The sequence below is a fragment of the Aulonocara stuartgranti genome (genome assembly GCF_965226115.1).
Source record: "Aulonocara stuartgranti genome assembly, chromosome: 17".
Lineage (NCBI taxonomy): Eukaryota > Metazoa > Chordata > Actinopteri > Cichliformes > Cichlidae > Aulonocara > Aulonocara stuartgranti.
This window is the reverse complement of record NC_138953.1, coordinates 24,930,740-24,946,623: the sequence shown is the minus strand read 5'-3', so window position 1 is coordinate 24,946,623 and position 15,884 is coordinate 24,930,740. Positions and strand designations below refer to the sequence as shown.

Sequence of the window (15,884 nt, the reverse complement as noted above, 5' to 3'; positions counted from 1 at the left end):
CTGTCATAGTCTCTTGCTACTGGGGAGTGGGAGTAGTTGTAGTTATGAGGTATAGAGCCAGCATTTCATTCCCAGTTTCCACTTCAATAATTATTGGATTAAGGTCAGTAAGGAAATTGACTGCACATGAATATTCTATTCCCAGCCGCCCCAGACTCTGTCTCTAAGCACTGAAAAAATGAAAACGAGATAAGTTTAATGTTCTGTTTGAGCTGCATACAAAACTTCAACCCCCCACCCCCCCACCAGCTTAACAGCAGGGACGCACAACTTGCCACTGCCATGCCTGAGCCTATTTGAAGTTGTAATATATAAATTGTTTCTTAATCAGAATCCTTTTTATACCAAAGTTGCACATCCTTGATGGCCTTCTCCATTAAAGGAATAAAAAGGGAGAGGGGCTTTAATAGTGCATGCCTAATTGAAAGAGCAAACACGCAGAAGATATTCCCCACCTGCTCTTTTGATGATGGCTGTGTCATCCCTATTGAAGTTTTACAATGTGGGTATGATTCATACCTTCAAACGGCCTCAGTGTGAATACACTACTGGACACTTTGAAAAGTAGAAATCAAGCACAAATGGTACTCTTTTTCTAACTTTCCTTTTCTTTTGAAGTGTGGCCATGTATAATGTGAAGTATAAAATATTTCGATGCATTCAACTTACAGGCTCAGCAATATTGTGTTTGTTACTAACAGCTTTCCACAAATGGGGTTGGAGGAGGACACCGGCGGTAACAGCCGACAGCGACACAACCGCCACGGCCGAGATGGAGGAGCTTCAGCACCTGGAAGTCTGGAGAAAAGGATAGAAGACCTGGAGAGGGTAAATAGACTGACCTTTTAACAAGTCATATTACTAGTCGAACCTCGTCCACATAAACATAACCCAAATAATATTATCATTTAATTAAATGCTGCATTTCTTGATTTATTGGAGTTGACTTTAGAAAAAAAAAAGTTAACATTTGCTTTAAAACTTAGATGTTTTTATTTCTTAAAGACACAAAAGTGAGTAAATGTAAGCGTCTGCTCTGATTCAGATGAGTCAGAATACATGTGTTGGCAGATTTTATAGCTTCCCTGCAGTGATAAGGTCAACACCTGTTGTTCTTGGCAGTCCTTACCTATCAAATGAGCTTAATATTTACTGACAATCTGCTGATTTTTTTTGCTGTGGATTACTAGAGTTGATCTAATTCTTGAGTATTTAAAAAAACATTTTTTTAAATTAGTTTTAGTTAGTTTTTTCAGTCCTTCAATTTATTTCTTCTTATTGTAGATGGGGGGGAGGAGTAAACTTGCTTGTGGTCATGGTTGGTTGCCAGGTGGTTATTGACCAATCTTTAGGCTTACATGGCTAGGGCTTTACCAGATGGTTGCCAAGTAGTTTCAAAGCCTGAAGATGGCATATCTGCCACAAGGCTAGGAAGCCTAAGTGCGATGTCCGAATTATATTTGGAAATGCAGCTGTTTAAAGCTTGATTGGTCTAACACAAAAGTTGATGCACAGGTTAGATGCATTACAACAGGACTTGTAATTGTTTGTTTAAAAAAAAAGAAAAGATCAAAGATCAGCGATTGAGAGTAAAGCTGAGCTTCTAGACTTTTCTGGGTGTTACTAAAACTACGTTCATCCCCACAGAACACCATGGAGATCTAAAATTGCTGAGGTAATATCAGTTATTGACATCTATCAAAATTCTATAGCGTCTCAGTGAACCGTGAGTCAAGGCTGTATCTTTTGGCCAACTTGAAAGCCTCTATCAGTAGCACTTTGTTAAGATGAAATTCCACCTTGAGTCCTTTGTGCAGCTGCCCAGGTTCTACATTTTCTGGCTGGAAACTGTGGCTCTGCACTTACAGAAATTCTCCTCAGTGTTGTTGAATAGATGACCTTTCTCAGTACAGATATGTCTTTTCTTCCTGCACAGCTCCCATCAGCCACTCAGCCTCTCTCTGCTCCCACTGTAGAAACTCAACTTGGAATCAAATGTCACTTGGGTGGCCTTCTGAAAAGTCATACCTTCTGTGACTTCAGCATGAAGTGGTTTTGTCAAATGTCCAGAAATCATATTTCACACATATTTTTGTCATTGTTGTTTATCTCACTTTTCATTCCAGATGCAGGTCTGCTCATATAAGACAGCTGCACCTAAATCTCAGACTTCACTGAGACTTCAAGCTCTCAGTGGGTAGCTGCGGGTGAACTGTGGGGCTGTGTGGGCAGGGCACGCAGACACTTACCCCACAAAGGGCCTACAGCTGTTTTGCCCTTTAGGGCCCAAAATGAGTATTCAGTGAACCATTCCACAGTGGGTTTACTCACAGAAATCCCATGCGGGCACTATTTAGGCTTGTTATTGTGGAGCCCATAGCAATTTCGCCTTTTTGGCTCAGTGTGGGTACCCACTGTAGGTAGCCCACTGAAAACCCATGTGGGGCCCATTTGGGGTCACCATAAAAATTTTCTTTGGGCAACTAGTGTGTGTACCTGCTGTGGTAGCTTTTTGGTCTAAGTAGCTCTTTTTTGTTTTGTTTTTGTTGATTTTTGAAGAACATTCTGGTCAACGCTTCCTACCAGTTGGTGGCAGTAATGTACCATGGGGCACATGTGGGCCCTGGATGGGGCACCACTAGGGCAGCCAAAGCCTAGAGTGTTGATATACAGTGGGCCTAGGGCCTCCTTTTACGGCCCCTCTCTGCTTAGTCTGGACAGCCCACAGTCAGCTCACACTATGGACTGTATATATCTTTTCACAGAAAAGTTAGAACTTTGATGATTAAGGACAACCAATCTCACTGACGTCTTTCAGAGCATTTTAGGATTATTTATATATGCTGTCCTAGAAAATAGAAAAAACATTGTCCACTTTAAATAATTCACTGAATGATTCTTACATAAAAATGAGCAACTTAGAAAGCAGAACCAACATCATCCTTTTTGGTCCCCATAATGCTTTGAGCAGATGTAATATTAGCAAGCAAGAAACATCCTGGGGAAGTGAAAATACAATGAAAATTCCATATTCAACCCATATTTACAGATTTTTTTTGATACCCATACTTTACAATGTTCTGGGGCACAGTGTATTTTGTGCATTATGGTTTTTTAATGTTTGCACAATGGACAGTATTCCCAAACGCTGTTATTGTCAGATGACAGACATTCAGAATAAAAGAAAAGGAATTTCAGCTGGTATTGTTGTATTTTATGAAAGAAATAAGACAAATGTTTGTTCAGGTGTCTTTGAGAGGAGATACAATGCTGCACTTATCTATGGTAGCTTTAAAAGTCATATTATGCCAGCTTTGACTATTGCCATCTACTGTAGCTGCATAATACATTTTTTTTATTTAAGCAATTTCATGATTATCTGGAAGAGCCAGAAAGTGAAACTACAAAGTCCTGGTTTAATCTTCATTTCCATGATAAAATAGCAGCAGTTTGAAAATGTGTGCACATTAACTTTCGGTTTATGATGTGCATACAATCGTCTCTCTCAGGAAGGCACAATATCCATTATTTCACTGTGGCTGTTAGAGGAGGCGGACAAGAACACACTGGCTTTTAAGTACAATTTGAAAATAACACAAAAGTACTATATAAAAGAAACTATTAATGCATTGTTCACTGACAGTCTGCGTGGATTTATTATTGTGGGTTTTTGAAGAGTCTGTGGAAGTGGGAAATAGAAAATTACATACATTATTGGAAAAATGTCATCTTACAAAAAGTCAATGCAGTTGACTGTTCTTGACGCCTTTTTAATACCAAATGTTTCTGCTAGTAAAAATATGGTTTGAATAAAGTAATCTCTTTCAGTAGACCAGTGCAGAGGCTCGTTTCGTTTCCTTTTTTTATAACTGGTAAATGTAGCTGCTTCACTTTTACTTTTACTCTACACTTTTGCCTTTGTAAGATCCAAATAAAAAGCAGTCGCATGTTTTTCAGAAACTGATTTTAAAAATACAATTTAAAAAAAAAAAAGAGAGAAAAAAAAAAGCTGAGAGTTGTGCAACATCTGGCAACAAATAAAGTTAATTAGTAATGTGATTAGGTATAAAAGGAGCATCCCTGGGAGTTTTTCATGAGTGGAAGGAATTCAGTTTTATGAGTGGCTCTGATGAAATAGTTCATCAACTTTAAAAAAAAATCCACCCCCTCTGTTTTATTCTTTGCCCGTGCAGTTCAGGATTGCAGGTGTGCTGGAGCCCGATCCAAGCTGTATGACAGGGCAAGAGGCATGGTGCAATCTGGCTGGTAGCCAGAGCTGACAGAGAGACAATCATTCGTACTCTCATTCGCTCCCGACACCCAATTTAGAATCACTAATTAACCTAACAAGTATACCTTTGGAGTGTGAGGGTAAGCTTGAATACCCAGAGAGAACTCACCCAGGCGCAGGGAGAACATGCAAAGGGTGCTAAGAGAGTTTCATAATATCATTAAAGTCTGAGTCTAAGAATCCAGAGTAATCTCTGTATGCATTGGCCATAAACTGTGAGTCCGCAGGTGCTGCTGCTTTAAAAATAGCCATGCAAAATCGCTGCATGGGCTCAGAATCACCTATGAAAACCTATGTTAGTGAACCTAGGTCCCCACTGCACCAAAAGAAAGCAGTTTCATTTTAGCAACCCTTAGTTTTCCAGCCTTTTGTTGCCCCTGTCCTAACTTTTTTTTTTTTTTAAAAGATCATTTTCATCATCAAAATGAACTAATATATTTCTGGAAACACTAAAATGTCTCGTTTTTAATCACTTGATATGTTTTCTATGTTCTACTGTGAATAAATATGAGTTTAGAGATTTGCATCATTGCAATCTTTCCCAATTTACTGGATTCGGGTTGTATTTATCTTGATTAACTTCATTTTGTTTTCCCCTTCAGACAGCAATGCTCCAGGGCAACTGTTTCGATGTATGAAATTCCAAATCTTGTGTAGCTAAACTAATTACAGGGCAGATTTCCTGGTACACCTTAATGCAGATTCCACGCACTGTTTCTTTGTGAAAATATTTGCCTTTCATGTAGCTATGTGTGCAATCTGTGTGCATTTTCAGGAGCTGGCCAGAGAGCGTCAGGAGAACGCCAGGTTGCTGAAAGCCTACCAGGACAAAGATGATCTCATTGGGAAGCTGAAGGAGGAAATCGACTTGCTGAACCAAGTGAGCACAGCCTACATAATTTTCTGCTCTGATGTCTGATATTTTGAGTGTTCCTTTGTGTTTGCATGCGTGGGCGTCTTGTGGGGGCTGTAATCATCATCTGGCATTTTACTGGCCTTGCGTGTAATAGCTATGTGTTTTTCTACACTGATTATTCTTGCAGTCTATCAGAAGCTGGACATAAACATACTTTTTTAGTTTTGAATTTATATAACTTGAAACACAATGGGGGGAACTTACTGTAATTTGCAATTTAAACACTCTGAAACACAAGTAGTTGAAAGTATTAAAATTTGTTGCTCCGTGTGGCAGGTAGGTTCATATGTAACTGATTCGTCAATCATGGTGTCACCACTGAGCTGTTTTTTTTGTCAGCCTAAATTTGAGTCGTCTTGGATGAACAGTGAAGGATAAGCAGTCCTCTTTGGCTTCTTTCATTCGGTTTATGCAAGTAGTTTTTGTTGAATACAGCAAAAAAGAAAGAAATGATGAAGTCCACTGAAAATTACTTTTAACAGCTGTGTTCACGCTCTTTATCTGCATCATGGGTTTTTTTTGGACCTTTCTGGAGAACGAGTCTGAACTGGGCCTTTGCAGTTCAAACCCCTTTGAATTGAAACTTCCAAAGTGATTTTTTTTACTGTGTCATTTAACAGTCAAATCAAAACAGTAAAATGCAGCCATGGGCCAAACTAGATGAACAGTAAATTACAACCTAGCCAATTTCAGCCAATCACTGTGGTATTACAATCAGCAACCATTTATTATAAAGTGACTTTCACAGTTGGGCTCCACATTCAAAAATGAAATTGAAGTTCACCTTACACCTCTGGGTTAACTTTGTTGATTACAGATTTATCTTAATTATTGAGTTGCTTTTCATGTTGCTTGATAACCAGTCTACTACATAGACACCACACAGGAATGTATAAGGCTTAATTATGTTTGGATAACAGTCCATTGGTTGATAATATAATTAATATTATGGCATGCTGTTTAGTTGTTTGGAACAATCTTTCCAAATACACTTCTAGTATTTTATTTCACTCTTACTTTGACCTTATTAGTAGGTGTATGTCTGTGTTTTGCATCTAGGCAGTTTACAAAGGTAGCTTGCTAACTAAGCTCACTAACTTTAGTAACCTTAGGCAATCCACAACTTCTCATCTCATTAAGGTAACATCTGGCTCTAAAAAATAAACAGCATAGCAGTGACTGTCTATTAACTTTGAGAGTTCATAAGAATAAGACCCAGTGGGTGATCTTACTATATCCAATGTACACTCTGGAATCACTCTTCTTTAGCTGCAACACTGTGTGACGAGCAAAGCAGAAGAAATAATAATGACTACTACTTTCACTCCCAACTTTTCAGATTTGGAAGCTTGGTCTTCCTTCATGGAGCATTTTGATGTCACATGTTAACAAACTCTGAAATGGTCTTATGTTTTGTGAGAATATTTGCTTACGGAGACTAATATTGCTGTAGCGTACATGTGTGTGTCATGGTGTCATTGCCAAGATGCATTATGGTTACATCAGAAATCCCAGTAGCATTGACAAAGTGGTAGTATTTGAATGACTATGAATGAGAATGGGTTTAGTTAAAAGAATTTCATTGTAACTTCATAAACTAAGGCCCATTTCGAAATAACAATGAAGAGATGCATGCTGTTTTTGGTAAAATCTTCATGGCAAAAATAATCAAAGTCAATAAAATATGAACTCTTATATAGGCTGAACGGTTATTAAGAGGAGATTCAAATCGGGTTAAAACACATTTGTAGATGAGGTGATAATATTGAGTGTTTACAAAGACAAAAAACACCCATTTCTCACTGAAAAAAGGAACTAAACAGTTCTCCCTCAGGAAGATCAGTTAAGACATGAGAATGGCAAGACGAGCGATAATAAGTGCTGCTGCTGCAATTATCGTGAGAAGAGCTTTTGACAGATCTCATAACTATAACAGTCTGATCATTTCACACTAAAGTGAACCCAATAGCAGGGGTCAGGTGTGCTTTCACATTTGGCTTGATGGGTTGGAGTGTGTTTTTTGTTTTTTTTCTCTCCCCCTTCTTTCACCTCATGCTGCACGCAGGGTGAGAAACATGTTGGCTGATGGCTTTATATCCGTAGTGAAACCTCTCCAAACCTTCTGTACTTGCAGCTTTTTACTGTGTTTTCTGGATCACGAGTCTGGTGGGTGGAAAATGGTGTACATTTTTCTTGCTTGCTTATTATCTAAATGCTTTTGTCATTATCAAACACACTGCAAACCCCAAAAAGAGCACAATATACAGGAAGCATCATACTGATAGCATCACATATAGGAGAGGTTGGCCATAAGAGAAGTGATTTATCCAAGGATGGTTAATGCAGGCAGCGAGCCATCAGAAACGTCCCTGAGAGAGGCTCCTGCAGGGCCTGATGTTATAGCAGGAGATAAGAGTTGATCCAGTCGGCGTCTCTGCAGAGTAAAATTGAACCCTCAGTCACTGTAGAAGTTTATTTGGGAGAGAAAGAAAAGATAAAGCTCAACTGCTGGACGTCTTTCTCCCCACTGATATGGTTTGAAAAGAGAGTCTTGCAGAGTGTTCGGTGAAAGCTTACACAGTAAATACTGATGGGCTCATCTAATGAGAAAGCAAAAGAGCTTTTATATTTCCTAAAGGTTAAATCTGCAATAATTGTCCTTTTTTTCTTTTTCTAAGTTGATACAATATTCTTAGCAAACAGCTTTTTACTTGCTTATCACTATTACTCAGTATAGAGTTGTTACTTAATGCAGCACTAGATTCTTTAGGTGATTGTAGTGTCTACATTAAACTTTTGAAGATTCTTCTCTGGAAGCAGCTATGTGTTACAGGCATCTGACAGACAGGTGACAGCTATAATGTTTTTGAGTCTTTAAAGTCTTCAAATGTCTTAAATTTGCTAATAAAATTGAAATCAACTGTATCTATGTGACGCCAATTCACAACAACAGTCACCCCTCCCACCCCGTTTGTGAGCGGCAGATCAAGTTATCTGCATCTTGGTGCAAAAGAAGGGAACCAAACCCCACCTCTCTCTTGTTAGTGTCTCACCTTACGTTAGTCTTTACGTCCCTTTTTTGCCGCAGAGACAGCAAGCTGTGTTGTAAACCTGTGACCTGCTTAATTTGACTTTTTAAGTCCCTCCAAGTGTTGTTCAGCTCATTCCCAACAGTCATGCAATCATGGCCGGTGATGGAAGAAACCGAAAATGAGGAGTGTCACTTTGATGAGACAGCGCTGTGGCAACTTAGAGCTTCTCTCATTTGCAACTAATTGAAGCTGTTAATGTCTAATTTGTTGCTATCAAGGCAGCCCAAATGGAAGGGGAGGGGAGGGGGGGGGGGGACCTGGCAGCAAGCAATGCTCATTTTAACTCTCAGACGAACACTCCACAACCTGATCAGGCCTCTCAGCGGTATAGAGGCAGGGTCTTGAATATTTATGTGGTTAAATGGGTCCTGATGGAACTAAACAGAGAGATATGTGTGTGTTGTGCCCTTTTCACAGGACCTGGATGACATCGAAGATGAGAACGAGCAACTCAAACAAGAGAACAAGACTCTGCTGAAAGTGGTAGGCCAGCTGACGAGGTAGAACCAGATCCGGCACAACAGCCCAGCAACTCTGTCGTCTCCCCTCTCCAAACCAGCCTCCTGCTCTGGGTCAAGTCCAGCAGGGTCACCTTTTGTGTTTGAATCTGTGTCTTTTGTCTGTTAGAGTGAGACTGTAAATCAGCTGTCATCTGAGGCGCACAGCCTTAAAATGCATCCCTCCTATCTGAGGAGGATTATTCCAATTGTTGTGAAAGCTGAACTGAGTGGTGGGGATTTTCGGTTATCCTATACATATTATATGTAAATGTATTGTATATAGGCCATTTAGATTGTTAATTTTTTTTCATTTCTGATAAGGACATTAAAAAAAAAAAAAGATGCTAAAATACATTGAATGTATGTGCTACAAAAACAAGCGCACACAAAGTCTTTTCAAACATCTCCACAAACTACACCCAATACTCACACAGGTAAACTGAAAAAGATTTCCATTGTTGCAATGTTTGAATTGTGTCTGAAGCCAGTGCAGTGCTGCTGTTTAGGACCAAATCCAATATAATTAGTGCTACAGTATCAGCAGCCAAAGTGGGCATAGTGCCTTGCAATGCATGTGAGATTTTTTTTTTTTTTTTTAAATGGTTAAAGCCTGGTGCTTTATTAATGGACACTGGTGCCAGATTTACTTTCTTCCAATAACTTTTTGGTACATCTTAATCCCACAAGTGCTAATCTGCAAAAAATTTGCATTTTGAATATATCCCATTTAAACAATCAGTTTAAAAATAATATCAATAAAATGCTTTACTCATTTCAGTGTCGACATCTTGAGTATTATAGCTGACACTTATGAAACGTCTTTGGGTAAAATCCTTGTCTATCATATATGTGGATTCATTTTCTTAAAAAATATTTTGCTCTTGTTTACAAGTTCAGCCTTTGTGATATTTAATAGATGTTTAGTACTGAGTGTTCTGAGCCTTTAATATGCGGTTTAAACAGAATTAATTGGCAGTTTTGAAAATTGTGAGAGCAAAACTGAAGACACTGTGATCAAAATGTTTTCTTGCAAGAAAAACGTCTTTGTAAATCCAACGTTTTTGGAAATCTAAAAGTTGTTTATGAATTCAAAAGTTTTGCTTATTCAAAAGTTTCATAGCAAAGATGCTACATCTGACCTGTTCCATGTAGACTGCTGTTTTATAATGAGCTGTATGAATTGGCAGCAATTGATATTGAATGCTAAGTTTGAAGTACTGAAGTTGAGACGATACAAATGTTCACTGATTTTCTATTTTTTGGAAAACAGAGTATCAGTGCTCTTTACCAGGGATGTTCCCGGCATCTAATTTTACTCGTCACTTAAATATGAGGGGGGAAAAATCAGAATAATAAAGTATTTGAAGATGCATTTGAAAATCTTTATATTCTCCAGCAATCTGACTATATTTTAAAAATGTGCTAAATGTAACACTTTCTGGCTTGACTTCAACATATTAGATCAGTTAGCTGAGTGTGGCTAAAGCTAGCACCAGCAATCGTTTCTCCTTTAAAGTCCACAAACCTGTCTAAATGAATATAGCCATGTAATGTTCTGGCTATGTGTCACTTTCATCTGATAGAGTGGATGTAAAACCATTAATTTTCTAGGTCCAAGTACTGCGTGATTAATGCAGTGAGATCGAGATCTTATTTTCCACCTTACTCTTCACAACTTCCTGTCATAGAGACGAAGAGGGTTGCTGCTATATGTGAATGCTGACCGGGTGTGTAACCTTTTTAGACGCAACGATTGGCTGGCACTGTACATTAATAAAATGTGGAAAAAATAGGCTCTCATATATTTTGGTTGCCACTTAGTAGGGCAGCATTATTTAGGCCCCAGTCACACAGGCCTAGAGACCAGTCGATGAACGGCTAGTAACTAGAGAAAAATTGGTATTTCCTGACTGGTTGGCAAGTGGTTGTGGGAGGTTGCCTGTTAGGTCTTGTGAAATTTGTCACAAGGAATTATGTTGCTACACTAAAAAAAAAAACCTTGCAATTGCTTCGGTCACTAGCAGAATTCTGTAGTTCCCTGTAGTTTGCTTGGAAGAGGAGTTATCTGCAAATATTTGCTAGCTACTCGCAGAGCGGTTGTGAAACAAACTGGAAATGGAGACCGTTTGCCTTAGAATAAAAGTTAAGCCTTTTGAAACATGTCGATTTCGGCAATAAGGCACAACCGTCTGTCGGAGATCGACAGACGGATTGGGGCTGCAGCTGCAGTAATGCGGACGCTGCACCGGTCCGTCGTGGTGAAGAGGGAGCTGAGTGTAAAAGCGAAGCTCTCAATTTACCGGTCGATCTACGTCCCTACCCTCACCTATGGCCACGAGCTGTGGGTAGTGACCGAAAGAACGAGATCGCGGATACAAGCGGCAGAAATGAGCTTCCTCCGAAGGGTGGCTGGCCTCTCCCTTAGAGATAGGGTGAGAAGTTCGGCCATCCGGGAGGGGCTCAGAGTAGAGCAGCTGCTGCTCCACATCGAAAGGAGCCAGCTGAGGTGGTTCGGGCATCTGACAAGGATGCCCCCTGGGCGCCTCCTGGGTGAGGTGTTCCAGGTATGTCCCACCGGGAGGAGGCCCCGGGGCAGACCCAGGACACGCTGGAGAGATTATATCTCTCGGCTGGCCTGGGAACGCCTTGGTATTCCCCCGGATAAGCTGGAGGAGGTGGCTGGGGAGAGGGAGGTCTGGGCCTCTTTGCTTAGGCTGCTGCCCCCGCGACCCGGCCCCGGACAAAGCGGATGAAAATGGATGGATGGATGGATGGCACAACTTTTACTTTGAAAGTGTCTTGCATATTTCTTTGTAGCTCAGACCCGTGAGATTCAGGTCAACGGTAAGCAAAGCTTCTGCTTTTGTAAACAGTACATTTGGAATAATATTTTAAATGATAAATTTTACTTGCACCTAAACTATTTTAGGTCTAATATTTACAGTTTCTTTATTGTAAACCTGCTGTTTAATAACACAGAAGTAACTCCATATTTTACTTCTGTTTTTCTGCCTTCTAGAATGCATGGAGTGAGTTATAGTGCATTTTCTTTTTGTATGATAACCAAATGAACTGAAGGAGCATACTGTTTGAAATGCATCTCTTTTGTTTACTCAAGGGAACAGGCTTTGATGGTAGCATAATTTTACTTTATTATTTTATTTAGCCGCTCCTCTCCCAGCGAGGAGGTGCACGGTGATCTCATGCGCTGTGGCAAATGATCTTTAGGCTCACTGCTTCCACATACATTCACATGTTTTGGGGTAAAGATCATCCCCACGTAGACAGACACCACAGACCCATCTCTCTTTCCACTGCATTATGCATGTACAGAAGATTAAGTCATTTAATAAAAGTTTGATTATCTCTCTCCTCAGTCGACTCGCTTGTGTTCATTAAGACTAATTTGATGTGATGATACCGTGCCACTGAGTCGGTAATGCAATGTGACGGTGGCGGGGAGTTCAGTTCCTCTGCTTTTAGTACACACACACACACACACACACACACAGGGCTGATGATGATTCAACATGCCAATCATCAACCTAGATGTGGCTGGAACACGAAAACCGCCATCAACCACACACAACTTATTATACTGTTGAAACGCTGTTACCGTTGAAATTCCCTCACCTACTGACAGTTTAAGAGGGAAAAAAATCTATACAGGAACCATATTAGGACTAATGTCAACTAAATTTCTAGATAATAGCCTCTTTCAGCTGACGGAAAGTGCTGGAGGCTCTCTTTATAATCCATATTAGCATTTTTATGGAAACTTTTAGGGTTTGTCGTTTGGAATAGTCACAGAGGGCACAGACAATTCATAACTGCCTTTGGTTTGTCACAATAAGCTTTTAGTCTGCTCTCAGCAGTACTGTCAGACCTCCACTAGAGTTCAGACAGCATCAGAATTCTTTCTGTCTTATTGTCACTCAGTAAATTACACTGTGGGGGGGGGAAATGGCTTGTCAGCAGGTCTTTGTATAGATCTTGTTTTTTGTTTTGGAGTTTTGCAAGGAAATGTTGTTACGTCAGCAACATTTGGAGAAAGGCAATGTGGCTATCTTGTAGAATGGCTAAAAATGAATAAATGCCTGGGATGTTGCCGTTATACAAACCTACTGTAGTAACCAGGTAACTCTAGGTGTTAAATTGTGGCCATATTGCTTTCCTGGTATTAAAGAAGGTAAATAACAGTATATTCAAAACAACATTTAAAGACTTATCAAAATGCGCTCCAGCTTTTGCCTTCATCACTTAATAGTGCCTGAGGTATGAGAAAATCAGTGATGTTAGAGCAACAGCTCACTTCAGCCTACTGAAAAAATACAGTGCACATTTTAAGGGAAACACTGCTTTTTAATTGCATTGAATCCTATCCAGGTGTCTCCTTTTCTATAACACGGGGAATAAGTTGAGCATAGCAAAAACTCTGTAGTACACTTCTGCAACCTGCTGAACTGAGTCTTTAAGAACAAAAGTGGATACAGACAATAATGCATGAGCTAGTATAGCATCTGCAAGATGCTATTACTGCACTTTTGGTCACCATTTAAAAAAAATGGTCTAGCCTATAACTGATATTTGAATATGGAAGTTAGCTAAAACAGACACCAAAAAATATAGTGTTTATATTGGCTATATGTCAACGCTGTATTGTTTTAAATGCCTTACCTCACTACAGTAGCTTGCTAACGCATAGCTAACAATCAAGCTAGCTAAACATGGCGTTCTCTGACATAGAAGCCATGCTCAAAACGAATAGCGTTAGTGTTTCAGCCCTCAGTTTTCTCCTCTGGTTGGTGCCGTTTTTAAAAGTATGATGGCCTGCGCTACTTCTTTATGTGATTCCACATAAGTTCTTGTTCTGTGGCCAGGGTGTAGCATTTCATACAACCTACAAGCATGACAAGGAAAGATGAAGAAGATATAAAGAGTTTATATCATTCAAATAGAGAAACGCATTATCAGTTTTGACTCTAATGTCCAGAAATGACCATTGCCAGCTTTCTAAATCCACCCATGGTCATAGAAACTATGGGAACCCCAGCTCTATTGGTAATGGAACATGTTCTTCATTCCAGTGCAGTATATACTGCCATTTGGTCAGATGCTGCATGACTCACACTGTTAAGCAAAATGTATCTGCTGCAACACTAGCCACAAAAGGTACCACTTTTATTTTAAAGATGCATAAAGTCATTTTCAGGTCATTGGAATGGTAGCACTGACATAAGTTACAGGTTAATCAACCAAAAGACAATGATTCACATTGATTCACATTGTTGAAATGACAGCTGGCTTGAATTGTGTATGTTTTTAGATTCACAACTTTAGATGCAACTTTCCATGTATCATGTTAATAATCATACGTTCATGTGCTTGTATTGTATGTACAGCTTTAAATAGGCACATCCTCTTCCACGGATCGCATTAGATCTTGAGAGGCTGATAGCGGGGACAGAGATGAGAAGCAGGCCTTATCTTGTTCTTGAAGAAACCCAGCCATATTTCATTATCAGTTGGTTTCATGCTCTGGGTTCTCTGGCCAATCTCCTCAATCTCCAGGGTCCACAGTGTAAGGAAGCATTCATCCGCACAGAGGATGGCAGGGGTCAGGATGCCAGAAAAAAGTGAGAACGGACAGATAAAATGATACAGGACATATTTTTGCAATTTCCTCTTGCTATTCCTCCTAGTCCGCTTTATCACAGCAACCCATTTTCTCAACCAGCAGCCTGAAAGTGACTTGTGCCTACCCATGCACCTTTTACACCTCATTATCTCCAAACTAAGTGATGTCTGATGTGACACCTTAAAGCCAGTATTCAAATTGAAGTGTCCTTGTTGAAATTATTGCATCCAGACTGTCCGTCCAAATCTAACGTCAGTCTGCACTTCCAGCTGAAGGCACAGTCTCTCACTGCCCCTTTCAAGCCGGTTTCACCATCACGCCTCTGTGAAAGCGCGTCTTTGAAGTCACGCGGCACGGCAGATAGCAGGAAAACTGCAAGAACTAAAATTCAGACGTCTCGCATGCACGTCTCCTAATACCTGGAGTGCATGTGGAGATGCCCTTTGTTGAAATCCCCTGTAAAAAGTCAATGAGATACAAACACAGTTCACAAATGCAAAGAAATCAACTAATGACAGTCCAAAGGCATGACATTTACCAAATGGCATAATTTAGCTCATCAGGCCTTGAAAAATTACATTACTTTGGATGTTTTATTTTAGTCTTTAATTATCTGAGGAAATGTTGTCCTAGTAGAGGACAAATTAGATTTTTTTTTCTGTCGATGAGTCACCATAATAGATTTTTATCAACCAATAGAGTGGGCCCAGCTGAATAATGTGGGGCAATTAGAGTAATCAGAAATTAAGAAAATGATTATGTTATTAGCGTGAAATAATTATATAACACTATTATGATAATGCAATATATTATCAGCTATATTACTATTGAATAGCTATATTCTATATTCAGGTCGTTGTATTAAATTTTGACAAATTATTTTTACTTTTTCCGGCACCAATTACATTATCAGCTGCTATAAAGCCAATCCGTGCGGCCTATTTTTATCACTGCAGCCGTCATCTAAATCAGTCTCTTACCAAAATGACTTCTGTCTACCCCTCGAAGCCCATTATCCTAAAAGCAGATGTCTTTTTGAGATGGCACTACAAACCCATATTCTGCCCTGTCCTTTGCTCTCTCAGCTTACATTTCAGTTGGTTTGCCTTCTATAATTTTGTCTCATCTTCTGTCCTACACTTCTCTCCTTATACAAAGCTGTTCAGTTGGCTTTAACGTTGGTATTTCTTCCTGAACTACTGTCTTTACGGAACAAAGTAATCTGAATATAGTTAACTACAACTTACTTGTTATCGAATATCTGATATCAGTTGACCTGCCACGATGATTGGTGTATGTATCATCCATCTTTCTTTTAGTCCACAGCTACTAACCATGGATACATTAGCAAAGCCCCAAGCGATTAAATGTAAGTTCTGATTAACAGAGTAGTAATTTATATGTATACTTCTTATAGTACATACTTCTGGTCACTGATGTTGTGTGG

General features: G+C 39.5%; 1 protein-coding gene across 3 annotated transcripts in view; it reads left to right on the top strand.

Moving 5' to 3' along the window:
* pawr (PRKC, apoptosis, WT1, regulator) overlaps positions 1 to 12,175 on the top strand; it is a 70,080-nt gene extending 57,905 nt beyond the window's left edge. For all 3 annotated transcript variants that reach the window (XM_082510489.1, XM_082510488.1, XM_082510487.1), the window contains exons 5-7: positions 702 to 828; positions 5,067 to 5,171; positions 8,717 to 12,175. In XM_082510489.1, coding sequence (XP_082366615.1) covers positions 702 to 828; positions 5,067 to 5,171; positions 8,717 to 8,803 — 319 coding nt within the window. In that variant the 3' untranslated portion in view covers positions 8,804 to 12,175. The remainder of the gene's footprint in view (positions 1 to 701; positions 829 to 5,066; positions 5,172 to 8,716) is intronic.
* The last annotated feature ends 3,709 nt before the right edge of the window (positions 12,176 to 15,884 follow it).